The sequence below is a fragment of the Heterocephalus glaber genome, unplaced genomic scaffold (genome assembly GCF_053883595.1).
Source record: "Heterocephalus glaber isolate CG9 unplaced genomic scaffold, H.glaber_assembly_v1.0 deba00001608, whole genome shotgun sequence".
NCBI classification, from domain to species: Eukaryota; Metazoa; Chordata; class Mammalia; order Rodentia; family Bathyergidae; genus Heterocephalus; species Heterocephalus glaber.
In genome coordinates this window covers 13,074,633-13,095,461 of record NW_028258379.1, presented here as the reverse complement: position 1 = coordinate 13,095,461, position 20,829 = coordinate 13,074,633, and the positions used below count along the sequence as shown (strand labels likewise).

The following is a 20,829-nucleotide window of genomic DNA, read 5'->3' as shown; positions in this document are numbered from 1 at the left end:
CTAGAGTCTTAAAGCCACAGAGTCACCAGAAAAGCCTTGCTATGGCTTTGGGAAGATAAGTGTCTGACATTTTCACTCTGAGGAAAATTCCCCAGAGAGGCAAAGAGAGTGAAAAAGATGTGCTTGTGATGTGTATTTGAAGGAAGAGTGCAGAGAAAGGTCTTCCAGGGGAGTGGCTTATGTGAGTAAGGAGCGGGTACCAGTGGCTAAAAATCTAAACAGGAGGACCTGCTTTGTAATCACTCCACAGGGGCCTCATCCAAAAAGCATTGTGAGATGAGCCTTACTGGTTCTAGCCAGGAGTCCCCCATCTGACAGTGGCTGGGAACTTCTATGGGAGGTCACAGGTGCCCTGCCTGATGCTATACTTTAAGGTGATGCATTATGGCCCCAGGAGCACCCACTAGGTCTGGAGTCAGGCAGCTCTGCTTGGTAGCTGTGTAGCCTCCAGCCAGTTCCTAACCTCTAGGCATTTTTGTTTTTTGTCTGCATTGGAGAACAGAGAGAGCTACACAAAAGTGGGGTCCTTGGGACTTGACTCAAGGGACAAATCGAAGTCCTAAGGATAGGAGGGTAGAAGCAATAGTGCATTTATTGCTTTATTCATTGATGGATTTACTCATTTGGTGAGAATTTATGGTGGAAAGATGAGAAGTCAGAGTAGTAAGAATGAAGATCAAGCAAATATCTCAGAAAGGAACGTGGTGGATTTGCTATGCACTTGGAGTGCCTGGGGATCTTGTTAAATTGCAGATTTAGGTTTGGTAGGTCTGGGGTGGGCGTTTCTAATAAGCTCCCACATGGTGCTCATACTAAGTGAACACGGATCATACTTTGTGCAGCCAGAAAACCTGACAACCCATATGACAACTTTGGCTATGAATGGGGTTAACAGGACAGAGGGAGCTTGGAGTATAAAAGGGAAAGTGCAAAAGGCACAGCTTTTTGGGAGGGGGCATGGCGAATATTTTTCAGTGTGACTATTGAATAGGCTGTGGTGATGGTTGAGGTCAGTGGTGGGGCAAGATCATGAATTTTAAAAAGGCAGTGGTGACCAGCCAGCAAAGAGGCTTGCAGTACTAAGGAGCTTACACCATGCTGCAGGCATTGAGAGACAGAGGAATTACTTAGGAATGGGGAGCTGATGCCTCCTACCCAATGAAGTAGAAAAAATATTAACCACCATTTTAAAAAAATCCCTTTTCAGAAAGGGTCTTTCAAAGTATTTTCTGTGAAAACAGAAGTGTGTGACTGTAAAACAAGGCCGCCATTTGATTTGTGGTCCTAGTTGTTTTGATAGGGACTCGAACTCACAGAAGGGAAAATTGGAAATAGGTATTTGATCAGTGACCTGCTTGAAGTTTGAATCCTTCATTCTGATATAAAGCTTTTAACTCCTTAATCTCAACATCTCCAAGCTCAGAGGTAGCATGTACGTGTTTCTTGGATGCAAACTTATAGATTGGTGATAGCTGCTTAGAGTGCTGTATTAAGAAGGAGCCCAGGGTCTTATCTATGTGGGTTGGAAGAGAATTGATTTGTGATGTATGCTGGGAGTATGAGATAGGATGGTGGTATACATGTCATATATTTAGCTATCCCTGAAGGTGGTATATGGGCAATTTCACAGGGGTTTGGTGCTTTCATTTCCCGATTATGCACAGAAGTTGATCACTACTTATCCACAGGGATTTGTGAATCTTGCAACAGTTGTGATGCTCTTGTCTACATTTACAGAGTACCTGGAAAGTCTCTCCTTCTGCATTATTCAAATATTGATGGGTGGTTTTGTACTGAACAGACTGAGTAGAGTACTTGTCTTAGGGCATCATCTCTATTAAATCTGAAGACAGATGCAAGTACCTAGAAATAGCCATTGATTTGCTTTCTCTTGTGTTAACTTTCTAATTTCTCCGGGCGGGGGGAAAGCCTATGTAAAAATCAACTCCTTTAGCTTTCTAAGTAAACAGCAAGATCAATTCTCATTCATAAATTTGTTGAATAAATATGTGTTTGATTGTCAAAAAAAGTCGGGTTAATTGTAGATGAAGGTCTGGCTGGTGGAGATTGATCTATCAGTCAGACCCTAAGTGACTGAAGACCCTGGGTGAGCACAGACTGGGGACTTCCAGGTGGCAGGGTTGGAAGCAAATGATGAAGTGATACAGGCCAGCTGGGGCTGGAGTTTGATGCGCTCCCACGGCACCCTGGGGATGCTTCTCTTTTAAGCAGTGTTGGCTCAGTGTGATTTTGTTATCTTCTTGTTGAGGGTGTTGAAGGACATCAGACACCTCAGGGGCTGGAGAAGCCTGGCCAGCAGACTTCACAGGAAGCTGATTATCACCATTGTCATCTTCTTTTTCCATTCTCCTGCCGTTGCCATTGGGAAAGTGCATTAGTGACTTGGGGGTGGGGCTGGGAGGTGAAAAGTGAAAGGGCAAAAGGATTAAAGAGGAGGCAGTGAAGCTTTGGACTTTTGTCAGGGACTTGGAGCAGGTATGTGGGAGGGTATGGTTCTAGATGTCTGGTGACTGCAAAAAGGAGGCTCTTTCTGGTCTGTTTCTTTGTCTTCTCCTAAGTAAGGTGAGTAAGGAACATTTCTGTCCTTCCTTGACTGACAGTGCAGTGAGGGGTGTCTAGGGCTGATGCAAAATTGGCTTCAGATGCCAATGTTTTTTTGTGCTCCTCTCCGAGGCATCACAGAGAGAGTTAGTGATGGGCAGTCAGTTGGGTGGCCCTAGAGAGGGCCCAGATGACTGGCTCCATGTGGGAATAACTGGCCTAGCAAGACTGAGTGGAGCTGTGGGGTGTAGGGCAGGATGACACTTCCCTGCTGCAGCCACTGGCTGAGGAGCAGTGGCCAATGAAGCCAGAGCACCCCTGCTGAGATTCTCGGGAGCTGAGGCCCAGTAACACCACCATAGGCAGCTGACCTACTTCCTGCAGCCTCTAGGGCCCCTCTGAGTGGGCTGGACTGGCTCATTCCCAGACGACTCTTCCCCAGGGTTTTCCAGGATTAGTCACGGCCAGATGGTAAGGACTTGAGGCCCTGCCTCATTCAAGCATGCCCTGCTTCCTGGGGGATTTTGCTAGAGGCCTGGAGTGTTGAGGCCCAAAGGGACCTTAGAGAACAACTAGTCTCTTCTCCTGTAGTGCAAACTGAAGAAACAGGCCCAGGGAAATCTGTGCCTTATCAAACTTCTTATGCATAGAAGGGGAAACATTATTATTATAGTTACCAGCTTAAAATAAAATGTTGAAATAAGGTTGGGCCACTGTGTTTTGGTTGGCTATTCGGGAGCATGACTGATCAAAGAATGTGAAGACCTGGATCCCAGGCCTGCTCCATGGCTTGCTGACTGCCTGAGCCATTCTGAGCCTCAGTTTCTTCATTTCTAAGTCAGGGATATCTGTCCTACACTTACATAGGATTATTATGGGGATTCGAACAAAACCAAAGATATAAAGGTGCTCATTTGAAATGTTAGGAGTAATGATCATTAAGGTATTCAAGCACTACATTTTTTAGGTTAAAATACTGGCTGTGGGCTCTTGCTCTGCTCATATCAGTTTGACCATACTTCAGGAAGACCTTGGCTTTCTAATACTGGGCACTCATTCCAGGGAACCTGAATGGAAAGTTTGTTGGAGGTGATACACAGGCTTAGGCAAGTGGAAGTGGGAGAAAGGATGAGGGCTAGATGGGAATAGAGGACAAGACCAGAGGCCAATGATGGTGGCCTCTTTGGTGGATTGGGTCTTCTTGGGGCTACACTGTGGAAATGGGTTGGGCCCAGGAAGCTGAAAGTGGATCTGCACCACTAGGGTTGCTGTAGACATCAGAGGTCACAACTGTTCATTTCTTGTTTTACTCCTATTGTCATTTAAATCAGCTAGGCGCCTACTATTAGCTTTTTAAAGAAACAAAGGAAGATGCATTTAAGAAATAGTTGCTTTCTGCAGGAGAGGAAATAATATATAATCCCAAATCCACTTCTGCCCTTTATTATACATCTCAGGCCTCATTGCTCAGCTGGGCTTCACCACGGCTGGGATAGAGCCAGACTCTGCCAAAGTAGGAGTTGTATCAAATGTCTGGATTTCTAGGGCCTTCCAACCAGATCTCTTGCCATACCTCCTTTACCACTGTATTTGTTACCCAATGCTGTGTCACAAAGTACCCCGACTCAGTAGCTTAAAACTACACTTCTCATCTCACAATTTCCGAAATCTGAGGATGGCTTAGCTGGGTGGGTGGTGTGTCACAGGGTGTCTCATGGAGCTGCGAGATCTCAAGGCTCAACAGGGGTTGAAGGAAGGACTTTCAAGCTTACTCACATTTTTGGTAGTTGGCCTCAGTCGGGGTTGGGGGGAGATTGAGCTATGAAAATAGAAACCACGGTGCCTTTTTATAACTTCGTCCCCCAGCCCCCAAATTGCTTATCATCACTTCCTCGTTATTTATTAAAAGCAAGTCATTAAGTCCAGCCTAAATTCAAGGAGAGGAGAATAGCCTCTGCCTCTTGAAAAAGAAAAGAAGTATCAAAGAATTTTCACAGTGCCATGGCCAACAGCACACTGCCCGGCTCTCATTCCATCCTGGCCTCACAATCTGGCTCTTAATCCTGCTCCTCTCGCCTTGGCCTTTCTGGAGAATTTGTGTGGCTTCCACTGGACCAGACTCTGGGGCTGGGAGAAACTTCTACAGCACCTACCCCAGCCTTTCGGGCAGGCTAGGACTGAAGACACCTAGACACAGACACCTAGGACTGAAGAGCCTTAATAAAAGGTCAGAAGAAAAAATTAGTTTCCAGTAGAACTTGATTCATCTCCTGGGTAAGGACAGACTGATGCTGGCAGGGTCCAGCTCTGGCCATGGAACTGACATCCAAAAATGACCTTGCTATTAACAAATGGAAAGGGGCGGGGATTTAGCTCAGTGGCACCATGCCTGCCTTGTAAGCACAAGGTACTGAGTTTAATCCCCAGTACTGGGGGGAAAAAAGGCTCTCTATTAAAAAATGGAGTTGAATAATATTCCCAAGCTTATTTCACATGGAATTTCTGAGCTTGGGCATGTTGGACAAAGCCTGTGGCAGGAGAAGTGTGTTGTGAGGTCATCTGCATGTGGATCCTTTCCTGGTCCATTTTGAAGCCGTCCATCCAAGCAGAGAGGCACGAGGACACACTACTCCTGGAGGTTGCTCTAGTTGGAACCCTCAGTGGCTTTAACACATTCTCTTCAGTTCTTATCTCCTTCCATTTTCCTTTATTTCTCACTGGGTGGTGCCACCCCTTCCTCTTCCTGGGACACTGTCATGTGCCTTTCTCCAGGTTCACCCTTCTGATCATGCTGTCACAGTGTCTCCTCAGTGGATTCTCTTCTTGATGTCTATTAGTGCTTTCATTTCCAGTGATTATCTGTCCCCTTTCTCCCAACTAATTCTTTTTTTGTGTCCTAGGGATTGAAAATAGAGCCTTCATACTGACTTACATCCCCAACCCCTTTTCATTTTTTGTTTTGAGATGTTTTAAGTTGCCTCTGCTGGGCTTGAACTTGCAATTCCCCTGCAAGTTGTTTTTATATTTTTCTCTCTGTGTATCTCACTAAGTTCCTTGAGTACCTCACTAAGTTCCAAGGCTTCTTCTACCACCCAAATCAGATGATTTCTAAATTTTAGTCTCCATCCTTGTCCTTTCTTTTGACTGTATACTGATATTTTCTCACTTAATCCTGGACATCTCCATCAAATGCCCCATCCACACAACAAATGTCTTATGAGTAAGTGGGATGTGCATATATTCGTGCATCATAGGGGGACAGTCTGAGAAATGTGTCTTTAGGTGTTTTTGTCATGGGAACATCACAGAGTATTCTTCACAAACTGAAATGGCCGTGAAATCACTAGGCAAGGTAAACTTGCAGGACAATTGTCACATATACGCTCTATTATTGACTGAACCATCATTATGCAGTGCACAAGTATACTCTGAAAGCCCTTCATCTCCTTCCCAGCTAAGGAATTTATCATCTACTCTGTGACCCAACCTAGGAGTCTTGGTGTCATTTTTCATTCCTCCTCCTTCCTCACACCAATGCCCAGGTAAGTGTCATGTCCTACTGACCAGCTCTATTTCTCAAATGCTTGTTCCTTTTGTCCCCGTTTCTAGGCCTATTCCACACTTTTGACACCATTAGAACATCAGCTCCACAAAGATAGGATTTTTGTGTTCAGTATCTACAATGGTATCTAGCACATCACAAGTGCTCAAAAATTAATCCATTAAATAAATGGATCTTGTAACTGGTTACCCTCTCCAGCCACTCCCCTATGTTTACCCTCTGATCTATGATAGAAATTATTTCTCTAAAGCATGGGTACAAGTAAATCAATCCCTGTTTGAAAACCCCTGAGGAGTCCTCACTGCTGATAGAGTCAAATTTGAATCCTTATGCCCACCTATGAGGTCTTTCACAATCTTTCCCTGGCCATGCTAGAATTATCTCTTGCCATCCCCCTTTCCTCAAGCTGCTCTGCTTTGGCTGATTAAAGCATGAACTGCACATCTCCTGCTGCTCCATCTCACTGAAATGTTTCTTCCTCTTCCTCCTCCTCCTCCTCCTCCTCCTTCTTCCTCCTCTTCTCTTAGAAAACTTGTATTGACTCTTCAAGGCTCAACTCAAATACTAGCTTCTCTCAGTGGCTTTCCCTGAGTCTCTTCAACATTATTTATTGCCTCCCAAGAACTTTATTCATTTCTCTGCTATAGCAGATATCACATTGTATTATAGTCATTTTGAAAAAGGTTCTCTCCCTATAATAGTTATTTATTGTTGTGTAACAAATAATTCTGAAACTTAACAGCTTAACACAATCAATACTTATGTTCTCAGACCTATAGTAGGTCAGTACTCATGGTGTTGTTTAGCTGGGTGCTGCTGGCCCAAGGTCTTTCATGATTTTGCAGTCAAGTTGTCTACTAGGGCTATGGTCTTATCTGAAGGCTTAACTGGGAGAGGATCCAATTCCAGGCTCTATGTGGTTTTTGGCAAGATTCAGGTCCACCTGGTCTTGGGTGGACCCAGACTTCCCTTCATTCATTGATACATGGACCTCTCCATAGGCACTTTGCAGCATAGCAGCCAGCTCCCTCATGGCAAGAAAATGAGAGAGCACAAGAGAGTTCTGAAGATAAAAGCTACAATCTTTTAAACATAATATTAGAAGAGAGATCCAGTCACTTCTGCCATATTCTGCTTGTTACAGGTGGGTTATTAAGTCCAGCCCATGCTGCAGGAGAGAGACCTACACAAAGGTGTGAATACCAGGAGGTGAGGACCATTGGTGGCCATCCTAAAGGCTGCTTACTATGCCTGCTAAACTGAGCTCTTCAAGGCAGGATTCATGTTTTATTTATTTTTACATTTTAGCTCTTAGTACGGTTCCTGGCAGTTAGTAGATGCTCAGTGAATTTGGTCAATGAATTGGTCAATGACTTTGGTCAGTGAATTAGATGGAGTTTTCTATAAGAATCTGATCACAATCAAGTAGATTAAAAAGTCAGGATAATCTTCAAAACTAGGCCAAAATACGATTTTAAAAATGTAAAACCAAGTGTCTACATGTCATGGGCATACCATCAGCCCTTTATTTCTAGGGAAGTCTAGGATTGTTTCTTAGTTTTATCTAAAAAATGATAAGAAAGCATTGCTTTTCTTTTGACTTAGCACAACTCTACAAAATTTCTTTGACAGAAAAAGATGGAAATACCACCTCAAGTGTCCTCAGACAATGCAAGAATTTAAACCTCCCATGAATTTATCATTTAATTCATGGAAGATCAGCAATTACAGGATCACAGTCAATCAAATGTTGACTAATCATTGTTGTTTTCTACCACCTACCCATCAATTACAGACATCATATTCCATCTTGGACCTACTCAGGACAGTATTCTGGAAGAAAAAGAGCTAGAATTCTTCCTCAGGCTTGTTTTCTTAGAGAGAACCCAGAGCCTTTAGCCAGAGCCCATGGGTAGATGCCCTTGATGTTCAGAGAGGCTTGAAAAGCATAGCCAATGTCAGAAATTTGTATTTGAGATTGATGTTGGGCCCTGGACAATGCTTCAGGGTGTCCTCCACACATTGTACACTGACGTAAGGCAAACTTCACTTTGGCTGATGGTAGACAACAGTCTACAATTCCAGATAAGGATTTAAAGTAAGAGTAAGCTAAGTTGCTTCCATAGATGACTCTTTTCTTTTTCTCCCTGCCTAGTAACATCTTCCTACTTCACACAATCAGCTCAACCCAATATTCCTCATTGAGGGAACATGACATGAGGCTCTGCCTGCAGATTTATGAGAGCTCTTCTCTGTAGTCCCACCTTACTTAATGGGATGAGATGGTGTGTGGTTGAAGAGAAGAAGGGCCTTAGAGTTCTAGATTTCTTTTGGTGTCTGTGATGGCCGTATTTTGGTGTTGATATTGGACTAGGAATGAGTTGGTCAACATGGGAAAGTTGATATAAATTCTGGCAGCTCTTACTGGCTAGCTTAATTTCTTCTTAGTTTTTTCACTCTGAGTTTTAGCTGGCAAACTACAGAAGGCTTGTTTATCCCACCAAATAGATCAAGAGTATCTCTAAAAATATCAGGCTTTGGTGGCATAGATAGAACTACAGTTTCACAGACAGCAGATTTCAATCAGTTAATTTAATATGTTGGAGAACTAGTGCCCAGAGAGGCCAAATGACCTGTCCATAGGACCCAGATGCTGCAATGTATCTCACGTTGTGGGAGTCATTTCACAAGGGCAGGGACTTGGTTTTTCTCACTGCTCTATCTCCACTACTTGGAAGAGTACCCACCTCATGTATTTATTCAACAAATACTATCAAAGAAATGAATAAATGATAAATGATCTTTGATCCTCAGCTGCAATTATAAATTAGAGAAAGGGTCTAGGGACATTACTCGACTCCTGACATTTTTCTAATGTTGTGCCTTGGCCTCAACTTGGGCCAGTTGAATAAGTCATCTATCCCCAGATAATGGCTTTCCTATCCCACTATTTCCCTGGAGAGGACAAATCACAATGAATGGATGTATATCCATCTCTGGGAGATTTTACCTTGGACCATATTTCGAGAGTCATTTGAGCTCTTAGCTACATAGCCCATCAAAAGTGCCTCTTACAGTCTTGGGTGAATGTGCTTTGTATGGTAAACTCTTGTGGTTTGCATGCCATGTGATACCCTGGTGCTGTGGAGCTTGAGAACTTGCTGTGGGCCAAGGATAAGCTGACTTCTCAGGTGAGTTGAACTTGCAACTCATTTAGGTGTTTTGTCCAAGCATAACGCAGCCACAGTCACATAATTTATTTTTAATGGGTTTTTCGTTTGTTTGGTCTTTGTCCTTTCTACACTCTTTTCTTTCTTGTCCTCTTTGAAGAACATTAAAAATGGTGAGAAAAAAGGGAGCCATTCAGGTGCTCTGAGAGTGCCATTGTGGCCATCAATTTGCACCTATCTTGAACAATAAATGTAACATTTGGAGGAGACAGAGGTAAGCCTGGGGACCATAGTAGAAGGATGACAAAGCAGGGCTTGAGAAATAATCCATAAGAAGAAACCATGCCTGTTAACATATTTGTCATAATATGTATGTAAAGAAATTGGATTCTGATTGTTCGGAATTGGCTCACCTTTACAGATTAAGTATAATGACTCTGAGTCTCTTCCCTCCACCTGCCAAGCTGGTTCTCAAATGGATGAGAATGAAGAGGGGCCAGGAGGGAGGGAGGAAAAGTGGGGGGAGAGACAGAGAGAGAGAGAGAGATAGAGAGAGACAGAGAGACAGAGAGAGAGAAGAATGCATGGATTGATGAAATGAGTCATCTTCCTAAAATGAGCTAGTAATATTTTTCTCCTCTTGTTACTCTTTAGCATGCTGATTCAAATTTGACTATACTTTGCATAAATGCTTTAGCTAGAGCTTCATATATATTTGCAATATGTAAATATTGGAGATTTTATGTGTGTATGAACTGTGAGAAATTCGAGCCAAATTATTTTGTAATGAGTGCACAAAGAAACATGTTTTGGGTGCTATTTCAGGTTGGAATTGATCCTATGTGTTTTATATTTTATGATTTCTATAAACCAAGCATTTAACTAGGGAGCACAGTTTGAGCCTTGTGCTTACTTTCCTGAGACCCGTGTATACTTAGGTTCTTCTTCCCTGACAAATTAGTTAAGAGCTTGATAAATAAGGTAATAAAATACAATTAGATGTTTGTAATTTTACAATGAATAAATAATAGACCACGCTAGTCATACAGATATTTGTATCTATTTTATTTATGTTTTAGTGCATACCTAGCAAGATAAATTTTTTCTCCAGACCTCTAATTTAATCAGTGATATGGCTTAGCCTAGTCCAAATTAAATACTGCAATAATGAAATAAGAAACTCTTTTAATAAGGATCATAATGTAAGAGACACATCATAGCAGTTTGTGTATTTGTTTTTGCCCAGGATTTATTGAAAACGAACTATATTTCTTTCATTGTACTGAATATTTATGGAATGAGATTGACTGGTTAATGCTTTGTGTTAGCTTCTAAATCACAATCATATTGTGAGTCTAACCAACACAGTGTATTCAGGTATTTTCTCCCTTAAAAAGTTGGAAGTATCCAGGTGTGGGGGTAGTTGTGCAGGAGCATACAGGCATCTGTGAATATGGCATGGACACTGGTTTTGACTGGATATTTATTTATTTGATTTCTCAATTAAATATCATGGAATACCACTTGCTGTCCCTTGTCCATTCTCAGCATCAAGGCATGTGTGATCCTTAAAGACAGGAAATGTCTTTTGAGTGGCGAGGCAGCAATGATTACTTCCAGAAATTCATCTTTTTTTTTTTTATTGAGCTCAGGACACTGTAGTGTTATTAACAACAGGTACTCTCAGCCACGTGGTCTATCTTATCCTAAGACTTTTCCTGCACCCTACTGGTTTCTCTTTTTTCCCCATCTGCTGAAATAGTACCCTGAAAGCCAAATCCCTATTATCTGAAAGCCCGGTCCTAGGAGTTAGGTCTCTTAGAGATGGGGCCATGAGTGACATTTCCTATTTCAACCTGTGGGGAGGATTGAGGTCAGCTTTGGAAGGAGTTAGAGGGAGATGACAGAAATATCTCTTTACACCAAGTTCACTATCTGGCCAACTAAATGAGTGGGCAGGAAACTTGATGGAACCTCTAGACTGAACAAATTTGGAGAAACTCTCAGAAGGGTTTGATTTTTAATGATCTGACTGGTATGAATCATGAGCACTTCATCACTTTTTAAATTATTTTGGTAATTGAAATCTTATAAATGTTCTGTTGAATCATTGTACCCAGGGGAAACTGGGAAGAGTTGCTTCCCTTTCAATACATTGGGCTATTTAAGTAGCAATTGTCTTCCTTGTTTAAGAGAATGGAGATATGAACAGTCTAGATTTCCAAGCAAGTACATTAGCAAATCATGGTTAACTTTACAAAACAGATTAAGATAGGAATCCTCAAGTAGTAAGTGACCATAAGTGAATTGTTTTACACCAATTTTTCTTCCACCCTTGTACTGGAAACACTGTATCAGTTATTTTCTTACTTCTGAGTACTTTAGGAATTAGCTCTGGGAAAAAATAGAATTCCAGCAGTGAAATTTAGAAATGAGCTTCTACCACTTTCCTTAGAAACGTTTCCTTTGGTCCAACAGTGTGCATTATTAAGCCATTTCCATGATGCATAAGAAGTCTTATTCTTGCAGTTTTATGAGGCAGATAGTTTTCCAATTTCTGGTGAGCAATGACAGACAGCCAACCTGGTATGGTGGCACAAACAGGAGGATTTAATTCTGGGCATAGTTTTTGCAAATGCTGATAGTTGCTTGTGTGACTGAAGTTTTGTACCATCCTATCCCTGGCTGTAATTTTCCATCCCTTTCTTTCCTCTTGAACTTGAATGATGTCTCAAGTTCTGAGGAGCAGGAGCTCTGCAGCCAGAGCTGAGGTTCAGCTTAGTTCTATACTTCACCGGAAGGCTACAGACTGTGTGAGATTAGTTCCCTTTCTTTAGGTTTGAAGGTGTTTGGGAAGCTTCTCAAGATGAGAACACAGAGAAAGCCATGGGCTTTTTTTTTTTTTTCAGACTTCCACAGGAGTTTTCAAAACCCACCTTCTATCATTTATTGGTCCAAAGTGATCCTAGAAAATATCTTCAGAGCTCAGGATGGTCTAAGAGAACTTGAACACAGAGTTGGCTCTCAACATGTACTTGTGGAGTGTTACTGGGTGCATGAGATGTACGTATCACCCCCATCCTCACTTGCACACAGAGGTCCACATGTATAGTTGGCAGCTGAGTTCCATCTCATGAATACAATGGAATCCACTGGTCTTCCTTCTTTGGAAGATGCCCTTGCTGAGGAGTACTATTACTAGAAGGACAGCCCTCCCTCAGATGTATCAGTGCTCCCTCACTCAAGATCTTTACAGAGCAATGACAACCTTGAGAACCCGTGAAAGTAACACAGCTGATCACCTTCTCCTTGAAATCTCTTGGCTAACGTCACTCTCTACTTGCCCAATTTGCTTCTTACCTCTGTGGCTATCATTCTGTTTTCTCTGGTGTCTTTTTTTTTTCTCTTTATTTTATTTTTTTTACTTTAAAAGTTTATTTTGTTGTATTTTTAAAGTTAATTTCATGTGTACACTTTAGATATCCGTAACGATCACATTCATCATAGGGAATTTGTACCTGTATGTGATACATCTTGATCCTTCTTTTTCCCCCAGTCCCCTCCACTCCCTTCAACCCCTCTTCCTCTCCTTAGTTACAAAAGCTTTGTTTCCATTTTTCCTTTTATGCTCTTTTTTTCTTTTCTTCCTTTTCCCCTCCCCTTCCCTTGTTCCCTTTCCCATTTGAACATTTTCTTCCTATCTCATGATTTTTAAATAATTGAGTTCCTCAAAGCTCAGTCCTAGACCTGTTTTCTTTCTTCTCCTTTCTTCTCTCCTCTTGTTATCCTTTCCCTAGATAATTTCATTGATTCTCATGGTTTCAGTTACCCTATTTAGCAAAACCTCCTAAATTTCTGTATCTAGTCTGTACTCCTTTGAACTCTAAACCCATATGTTCTACTACCTCCTTGACATTTCCACTGGAAATCACAGTCTTCCCAAATTCAACATACTCAAAACAGAATGAATCCCCTTCTTCATTTACTTCCCTATATTCTTTCTCTAGTCTTCTTCATCTAAGTAAGTTTCTCTGCTATTTACCTAACTTCTTGGGTCAGACATTTGGTGCTATTTTTCATCACTTTCCCATATTCCCAACATTCAAACTAGTTATCCCTTGTCATTTATTTTAAAAATTATTTTTCAAAATTTCACCCTAATCTAATCATCCTTGTCTCTCCCCTGGTAGCAGGATCAGCCTTTGAGAATATCAGCTGGATATTCTCCCAGGATTTCAATGTAAGGATTCGTTCTCTTCAGGACTACTGCGTGGTGTCACCCTGGGAGGGTTAATTGTTCAGAACTGTGGGATTCTCTGAGTAGGATGGCATCTGACCAACCTCTGCAAAGGTTTTAGATTTGTTAAGTGTCCCCTACTCCAACCATCCAGTTATTTCCACTCCAGCTCCCAAGCTTTCAAGACACATTAGTGTGGATTGTACTTGTGGGGTCCAAACTTTGATATGTCCCTATGCTGATTGAATAAACAGGAGTTCAACCAAATGAATATGATGTGACCAGTTTTCTGAAGATTTGAAAGGGAGGAAGTGTGGCCTCCTCTTGAGGCGTGGCTTTGCCAGGGATTAGCAGTACCATGTGGGATCTTGTCTATGGAGGGCAGTAGGTGGGTGGAGCTAGCCCTAACTGGTGTCACCTGCCTACAGTAGCCTTTAAAGCACAGAATCCCTCACATGAAAGAGGCCACATATGCACTATACAGTGGTTTTGGCAGAGTGAGAGCTCTGGAGAAGGTAGAGCTCTCAGTGTTGAGCAAAGCTGTTGATTCATGGAAGAATCAAAAATGGGTGTTCTGGGAAGATTCCTGTATAGTTGACAGAACCAGGAAACCTAGAAATGTCACACAAGTTTCCCTTTCCTGCCAAATCTTTGCATTCTACAGCTCATAGCTGGGATCTCATTAAAGTGGGTAAGGGCTAAGAAGAGTCCATCTCTGCAGTCTGGGCCTCAGATGTTCCTTTGATATTGTGTGCTATAAGACCATAGTTTAATGTCCCTCCCTTGATTTGATTATTGGCTTGGCTAAGATGATGCTTGGGATGGAGTAAAGAATTAGAACCAGTGACTGATTCCTTTAGATAGACCTGGCTATTTGCTATCATGTTCCATTCTTTTGTCCTCCTTGGAGGTCCCTTCCTACTATAGTTCCTGTGACTGTTCAGGGTTGGGATTTTGCTACTCTCTCAACTGTGGGCATAGATACTCTAGATAACAGTGCAATGCCAATGCCACAATCACCCCTGAACATTGTTCCTGGAAACCTTTCTGGCACCCTCCCCTGTATTCTAAAGGACTGTGAACAGGAAGGCTCTGCTTCAAGTAGCTCTTATGTGTTGTTTCTGCCACAACTGAAGCTAGGACCTGGGAGATAATGCCGGTGTCTCTCAAGGTGCTCCCTGGTGCTGTGTACTCTGCAATTTCCCTTTTGGCTTTCTCTGATAACCTTTTTGTGCTCTCATCAACTGGATATACCTAAGGGGAAATGTGGCTCTCGAGGCAAGGGGAATTGGATGAAACCTGTCCCTAGTAAGATGGTTAATACTCATTTCTCTCTTTGGGCCCCCATCTGCTATAACTGGTGGTGGTAAGAAGTGTGGGTAGAGCTTCATCCAGATCCCCAGTTTGTTTCTCAGTCCATGCTGCCCCCACCTCTTTCCATGCTGGGCATCAATGTATTTTTGGTTAGAGGTGTGGAGGTGACATTCTCTGGCCCTAATGCTGCTGCTTCTGGTTTCCTCCAGGTCACCCGACCTGCCTGCAGTTCACCCTGAACATGACCGAGGCTGTCAAGACCTACAAGTGGCAGTGCATAGAATGCAAATCCTGCATTCTCTGTGGGACCTCGGAGAATGATGTAAGTTTGGGGTTTTCCTTATGGGAGGGAGAAATCCAAGGAGCTGGGAGTCCTCGAGGAGTGGGAAGGAAGGCAGGACTTCTGGTACTGAGCTCTAGGGGAAAGTCAGTTAGTCTTGTTCTGTGCCTCCACAACTCTTGGGACCCTTGCATCATAGGAGCCTTGGGTGCTCTTTGTGCCTGTGCAAACAGATCTAGAAGGTGGCTGCCAGGGGTAGCTTCATGGCCATTTGCGCTTTACCTCGGTACTTGGAAACAACCTGGCCATCAGCTCCAGAGAGTTGGGTGACCTTTGCTTATGGTAGGGATGTGCTCAGTTGTTGCTGCCACATTTCACAGTGCATAATCTCATTTTTACCTGCTTGGTAAATATGGCAAATGTAGAACTTTAAGAAAAATCTGTTTTACAGACTATTTCAAACATATACAAAAGTAAGACAATAATGAAGCTGGTGTCTCCTATCTCCAGATTCAGGCATGGTCAATATACATCCAATCTTATTTCAAAAATACTACTACCTTCATTCTAATACTAGTCATAATGTCATTTCACCTGTAAATATTTCATATGTATCCAAAAAGACACAGACTTATTTTAGCCAAAGCAACCAAAATATTAACGTAGTTAATTAATAGTCAATAATTCCTTAATCAAACATCTGGCAAATATTAATTTCTTCAATTGTCTTATAAATGTTTTTATTTGAATTGAGATCCAAATAAAGCCCATGCATTTCAGGTAGTTGATAGGTCTTTGAAATTTCTTTAACTCTATAACTATATCTACATGTGTGATAAAAATAATATATAGATTTCCTGCCATCCTGCTCTTGTTTTTCCCCCTTAAATTCTTTGTTGAAGAGATCAGATCATTAGTTCAATAGAGTTTCCATGACTATATTTTACTGAATGCATCCTTGTGGAATTGTTTGACATTTCCCTCTATCTTGTGTATTTCTTGTAAATTGGTAGTTAGAGCTGGAGGCTGGATTCAGGTATCTCTAGCTCCATCTCTGTTTCTCTCTTCCCTCATGATCTCCCTCTGTCTGTCTCTCTGTCTCTGTCTTATTCTTTTCTTGCAAGACTCCTTTATGGGTAGTGGTGTATGCTTTTATCAGGAGGGATGTAATGGCTGGTATCTCTCTTTTTTGTGAAAATGCATCCATTGATGGCCTTCAATTAGAAGTGGTTGTATTTCATTAGGGAAAGCAAAATAGAGATATTCTTATTTGATAGTTTCTTTTTTGTTTATTAGTTGGAATAATTCCATAAAGAGAAACTTACCCAAGCTTGTGTTTAGCATAGATCATATAGAAAAAGCATAAAATATGCTTGCTTTTTTCCCCTCTGTCGGTTTTCAAAATAATATGGTAGTTAAAATATCTATTCACGAGAAAAACACCCAACAAAATAAGAATTTTGCTATACCTTCTTAACATGAGAAAATATTTATACCTTAGAACTAAAGTCAGTATCTTATCTAATGGGGAAAACACTAAAAGCATCTCCACTAAGATTAGGAACCAGGTGAGGCTTCTCATTATTATCACCATTTACTAGAGATATAGCTAGCACAATTAGACAGGAGAAACCAATTAGGGACCTGATAATGGATCACAAAGTATAAGTATCACTCACTAATGTAAAAATTGAAAATCAAAATATTCCAAAGTTGGAAGCATTTTGAGTAACAACATGATGCCACAAATAGAAAATATCACAACATAAAACTTAGTTTCAGGCATAAAATCATAAAAATATTGTATAAAATTCCCTTCAGGCTATGTGTATAAGGTGTATATAAAACATGAATGAATTTTGTCTTTAGATGTGGGTCCCATCCCCAGATATCTCAGTATGTATATACAAATATCTGAAAAAGCTCCAAATCCAAAGGCTTCCAAAATCTGAAACATTCCTGGTCCCAAACATTTCAAATAAAAGATACTCAATGTGTGGTAAAACTTTCTTTATTTTTATGTGATATAACAGTACATCTAGAAAACTTGAGAAAGTCAATAATAATAATAATAAAGCTAATTCATATATAAAACATTAACAGGATATGAGTTAACATATCTAACAATAACCTTCATATATATATATATTTATTTATTTTTATTTTATTTTATTTTTTGGCACTGGGGATCAAACTCTGGACCTTGTGCTTTCGAGGCAGGCGGTGGAAACACTGAGCTAAATCCCCCCCCACTTAGGAATATATTTAACAACAAATGTACAAAACCTATATAAAAAAAACTTTTAAGGACTTTTGAAAAGAAACAAGAACATCTTGTGACCTTAGATCCAGTGACTTAACATTATAAAGATGTCACTTCTTCCTAAGTTTATTTGCAAATTTGTTTCAGGACCAACAAAAATATCAATATGATTTTTATAGAGGTAGGCAAATTGATATTTAAATTTACATGGGAAAACAAACATGCAAGAATATCTAAAAAATACTGATAAGCAAACTAGGTTGGAAACAGGCACTCCCAGACATCTAAACCCACTGGACACATCTTTCTATGAAGCAGTGTGGTACTGATGCCTAAGTAGACAAACAGACCTGTTGGAATAGAATAGAATAGAAAGTCCATAAATAGACCCACCTACATATGGAAATACAGTATAGGAAAAAGGTTGCATCTAAAATTACTGTGTCAAAGATAGACTTTTTAATGAATAATACTGGGACAATGGAGTAGCCATTTGGGAAAATACAAAATTAGATTCATATCTCACATCAGACATAAGAACAATCTCCAAATAGATTGGGGATCTAAATGTGAAAAGTAAAACCGTGCCAGTGCTAGAATAAAACATGGGTGAATTCCTCTTTAATGTAAATACAGGGAGAGGTTTTCTAACTGTGTCTCAAAATCCAGAAACCATGAAATAAAATATTGATAGATCAGACTCCGTAAAATTTGCATAGTCAAAAATATGATAAAGTCAAAGGACAACTGACAAATTTGAAGAAAGTATTTGCAGCATGTACCATTAAGGGCAAACATCCCTAGTATTATAAAGAATTCTTTAAAAATGAGGGACAGAGGATCAGAAACCTGCTGGGAAATGAGAAAAGTACAAGAAAGAAAATTCACGAAAGGTATAAAAATGACCCTTAAACATGTAAAATAAATGTTCAAATGTACTCATAATTTTAAAAACTCAAAACCAAGTTACTATTTTATATGTATTTAATGGGCAAAATTTTTTAAAGACATGGTAATACCTTCTGTTGATGAAACTATGGGAAAACTGGCACTTTCATATATTATTGGAGGGAGTACAAAATAATACTGGAGGAAAATTTGGAAATACCTAACAAAATTACTATGCACTCATCTATAGGACTTTATCCTGAAGCTGCATCTCCAAAACTGTGGAAACACGCATGCATAAGGTTATTTATGGTGGCATTATATATAATTGCAAAATATTGGAAGCAACCTCAGTCCATTTGTAGAAGAATGGCTAAGTAGAAAATGACATGGCCATATGTTGAAGTACTATGGAGCTGGAAAAAACAATAAGAAAGATGTGTATGAGTAGATATGGAATACATTCCAGGATATAGAAGTAAGTGGGAAAAATCAATGTAAAATGTAATATCTGTCTAGTGTGCTGCCTTTATGGTAAGAAAAAAGGAGATGTAAGAAAATAGGTATACATGAGTGCACTTGTGTGAAAGAAATATGGGAAGAATAAACAAGAAGCCAATGAGTATGGTTATACACAGAGGTGAGTGGGAATGAAGTAGAGAAAGAATGATGAAGTAAGAATGAGGTAGTAGAATTGAGGGAGGACTGATATTTCTTTGAGAATATCTTTTTGTATAGGTCTGACTCTTAGAATCAAGATAAGGTTTCACATCCCTCCCAAATAAATAATTACAGTCAACCAGAATGGGAGAAAACCTAAAATGGAATACAAATACTAGCAAATAAACCTGATTATAATATGAATAGATAACACAACCATAATGAAGAGTGGGAGGAAAACAATTAACCTAAGCAATTTTTGGAAATAGTATTTTGACTGTATTGTAAGGCTAAAGACAAAAATAACTCCATCACAAATACAGTGCTGTAGTTAGTAAACTTATTTTCAAGGGTATATGAATTAGTAATTCTGAAACTACTTTATATATGTGCTAGATTTGAACTAATAACTGTATATCATGACTAATGAGAGTCCAATTTCTCAATGTCAGAGAAAGAATAACCAAATAAAGGGGAAGGATGGGCTGAACCCTGTGGTATTGGGGGCATTATCATAAACTCATGGCTTTTAATATGTTAAGTATATCTAGCTACTTGTAGGGAAAGATAGAACCCTTAGGTAGGGTTAGAGTAAGGAACATAGGCCCACTTAGAAGGAAGAAAAGTAGCCTCTGTGACTAAGAAGAGGCAGTTTTGTGGCTTTACTTCTGAAGCAACAAGCCCACCACTCAATAGATAACCTTGGACTGGCTCTCAAAATTGTTCCCCTCATGCCTTGTGGTTTGAACATCCTGAAATGTTCCTAAACTGTGTGCTATAATTCCCTTGATGCACTGTATGACCTTGTACATATAGCAATGAGCCTGTTAATCAATTTTAAGTGCAGATCCTCTTGGGGGGGCAGGTGGAGACAGCCAGTATCCCATAAAGACAGGTCTGCTGCCCTATATCTAGCAGTTACCCAGCTCTGGGACCCCCACTCATCAGAGGAGGTTTGAACTGCTTCTGAAATACATTTATTTTTGCATTGTTGCGATAAATCTACTTTCACTCTGCATTGTGACTTCTGAGTCCTCTTGCTCTTTCCACATCAGAATGAGAGGCCAGCCCAGGAAATTTCAAGGGGTGGGCTGGTGACCCCAGACCCATGGGATGCAACATATCTATATGTCCATACATATATAGATAGATATAGAAATAAATATAGATGTATACATGTCACCTGCATATACATTTATTTTCTAGATCTGCTGGTAAGGAGGGCTGTATTCATCAGTTTCATGCTACTATAACAAAATACCTGAAGCAATTAAGTTACTAAGAGAAAAGATTTATTTAGCTTCTGATTATGGAGGTTCCAGTCCAAGATTGGTGGTCCCATTGCTTTGGTCCTCTGGTGAGGCTGCTGGACAGCAATAGCAGGGAACTCACACCCAGATATTTAGTTGTTTTAAATACCATTCTCCAGTAAAAAGAATCAACCATCTTTGAAGAAATGGCTGGTGCCAGGGCTGGGGCATGAGATATACAGGATGAGCCTGGAGCATCTTGTGGTGACCGCAGGTAAGTTAGTGCTCAGAAAATGATTAAGGCATATCTAAGGGACACAGGAGCCAACTTGAAGGAATCCTTAATAGCCAAATCTAGGCATTTTTTAGAAAGAAAATAATGAGGCTATTAAAGTGTAACCTAAAGAGTGAAATAAATATCCATACTTATATAAAATATTGAGTAAATAAATGAGGGAGAAAGTAAGCTCTTCCTTCAAGCAGAATTCCAAAGAATAAATGTAGGAGGAAGAGAGAAATCACTGAGGCAAACATCACAGCTATGGTTGGTGTAAGCAAGAAGCATTAATTGATAGAAAAATTACTGGACAAACATATGATGGGAAACAGGATATATAATCTCACAATATCTCCACAATAAGAG

The 20,829-nt window shown here is 40.4% G+C and overlaps 1 protein-coding gene across 4 annotated transcripts in view; it reads left to right on the top strand.

Annotated features, from left to right (window-relative positions):
* Dpf3 (double PHD fingers 3) overlaps positions 1 to 20,829 on the top strand; it is a 257,440-nt gene that overhangs the window by 222,146 nt on the left and 14,465 nt on the right. For all 4 annotated transcript variants that reach the window (XR_015445026.1, XM_087195352.1, XM_087195353.1 and 1 more), the window contains one exon: positions 15,055 to 15,167. Coding sequence is in view for 3 of the 4 variants with exons in the window: in XM_087195352.1 (XP_087051478.1) it covers positions 15,055 to 15,167 (113 nt within the window). In the remaining variant the exon portion in view is untranslated. Of the gene's footprint in view, positions 1 to 15,054; positions 15,168 to 20,829 lie in introns of those variants that run through there.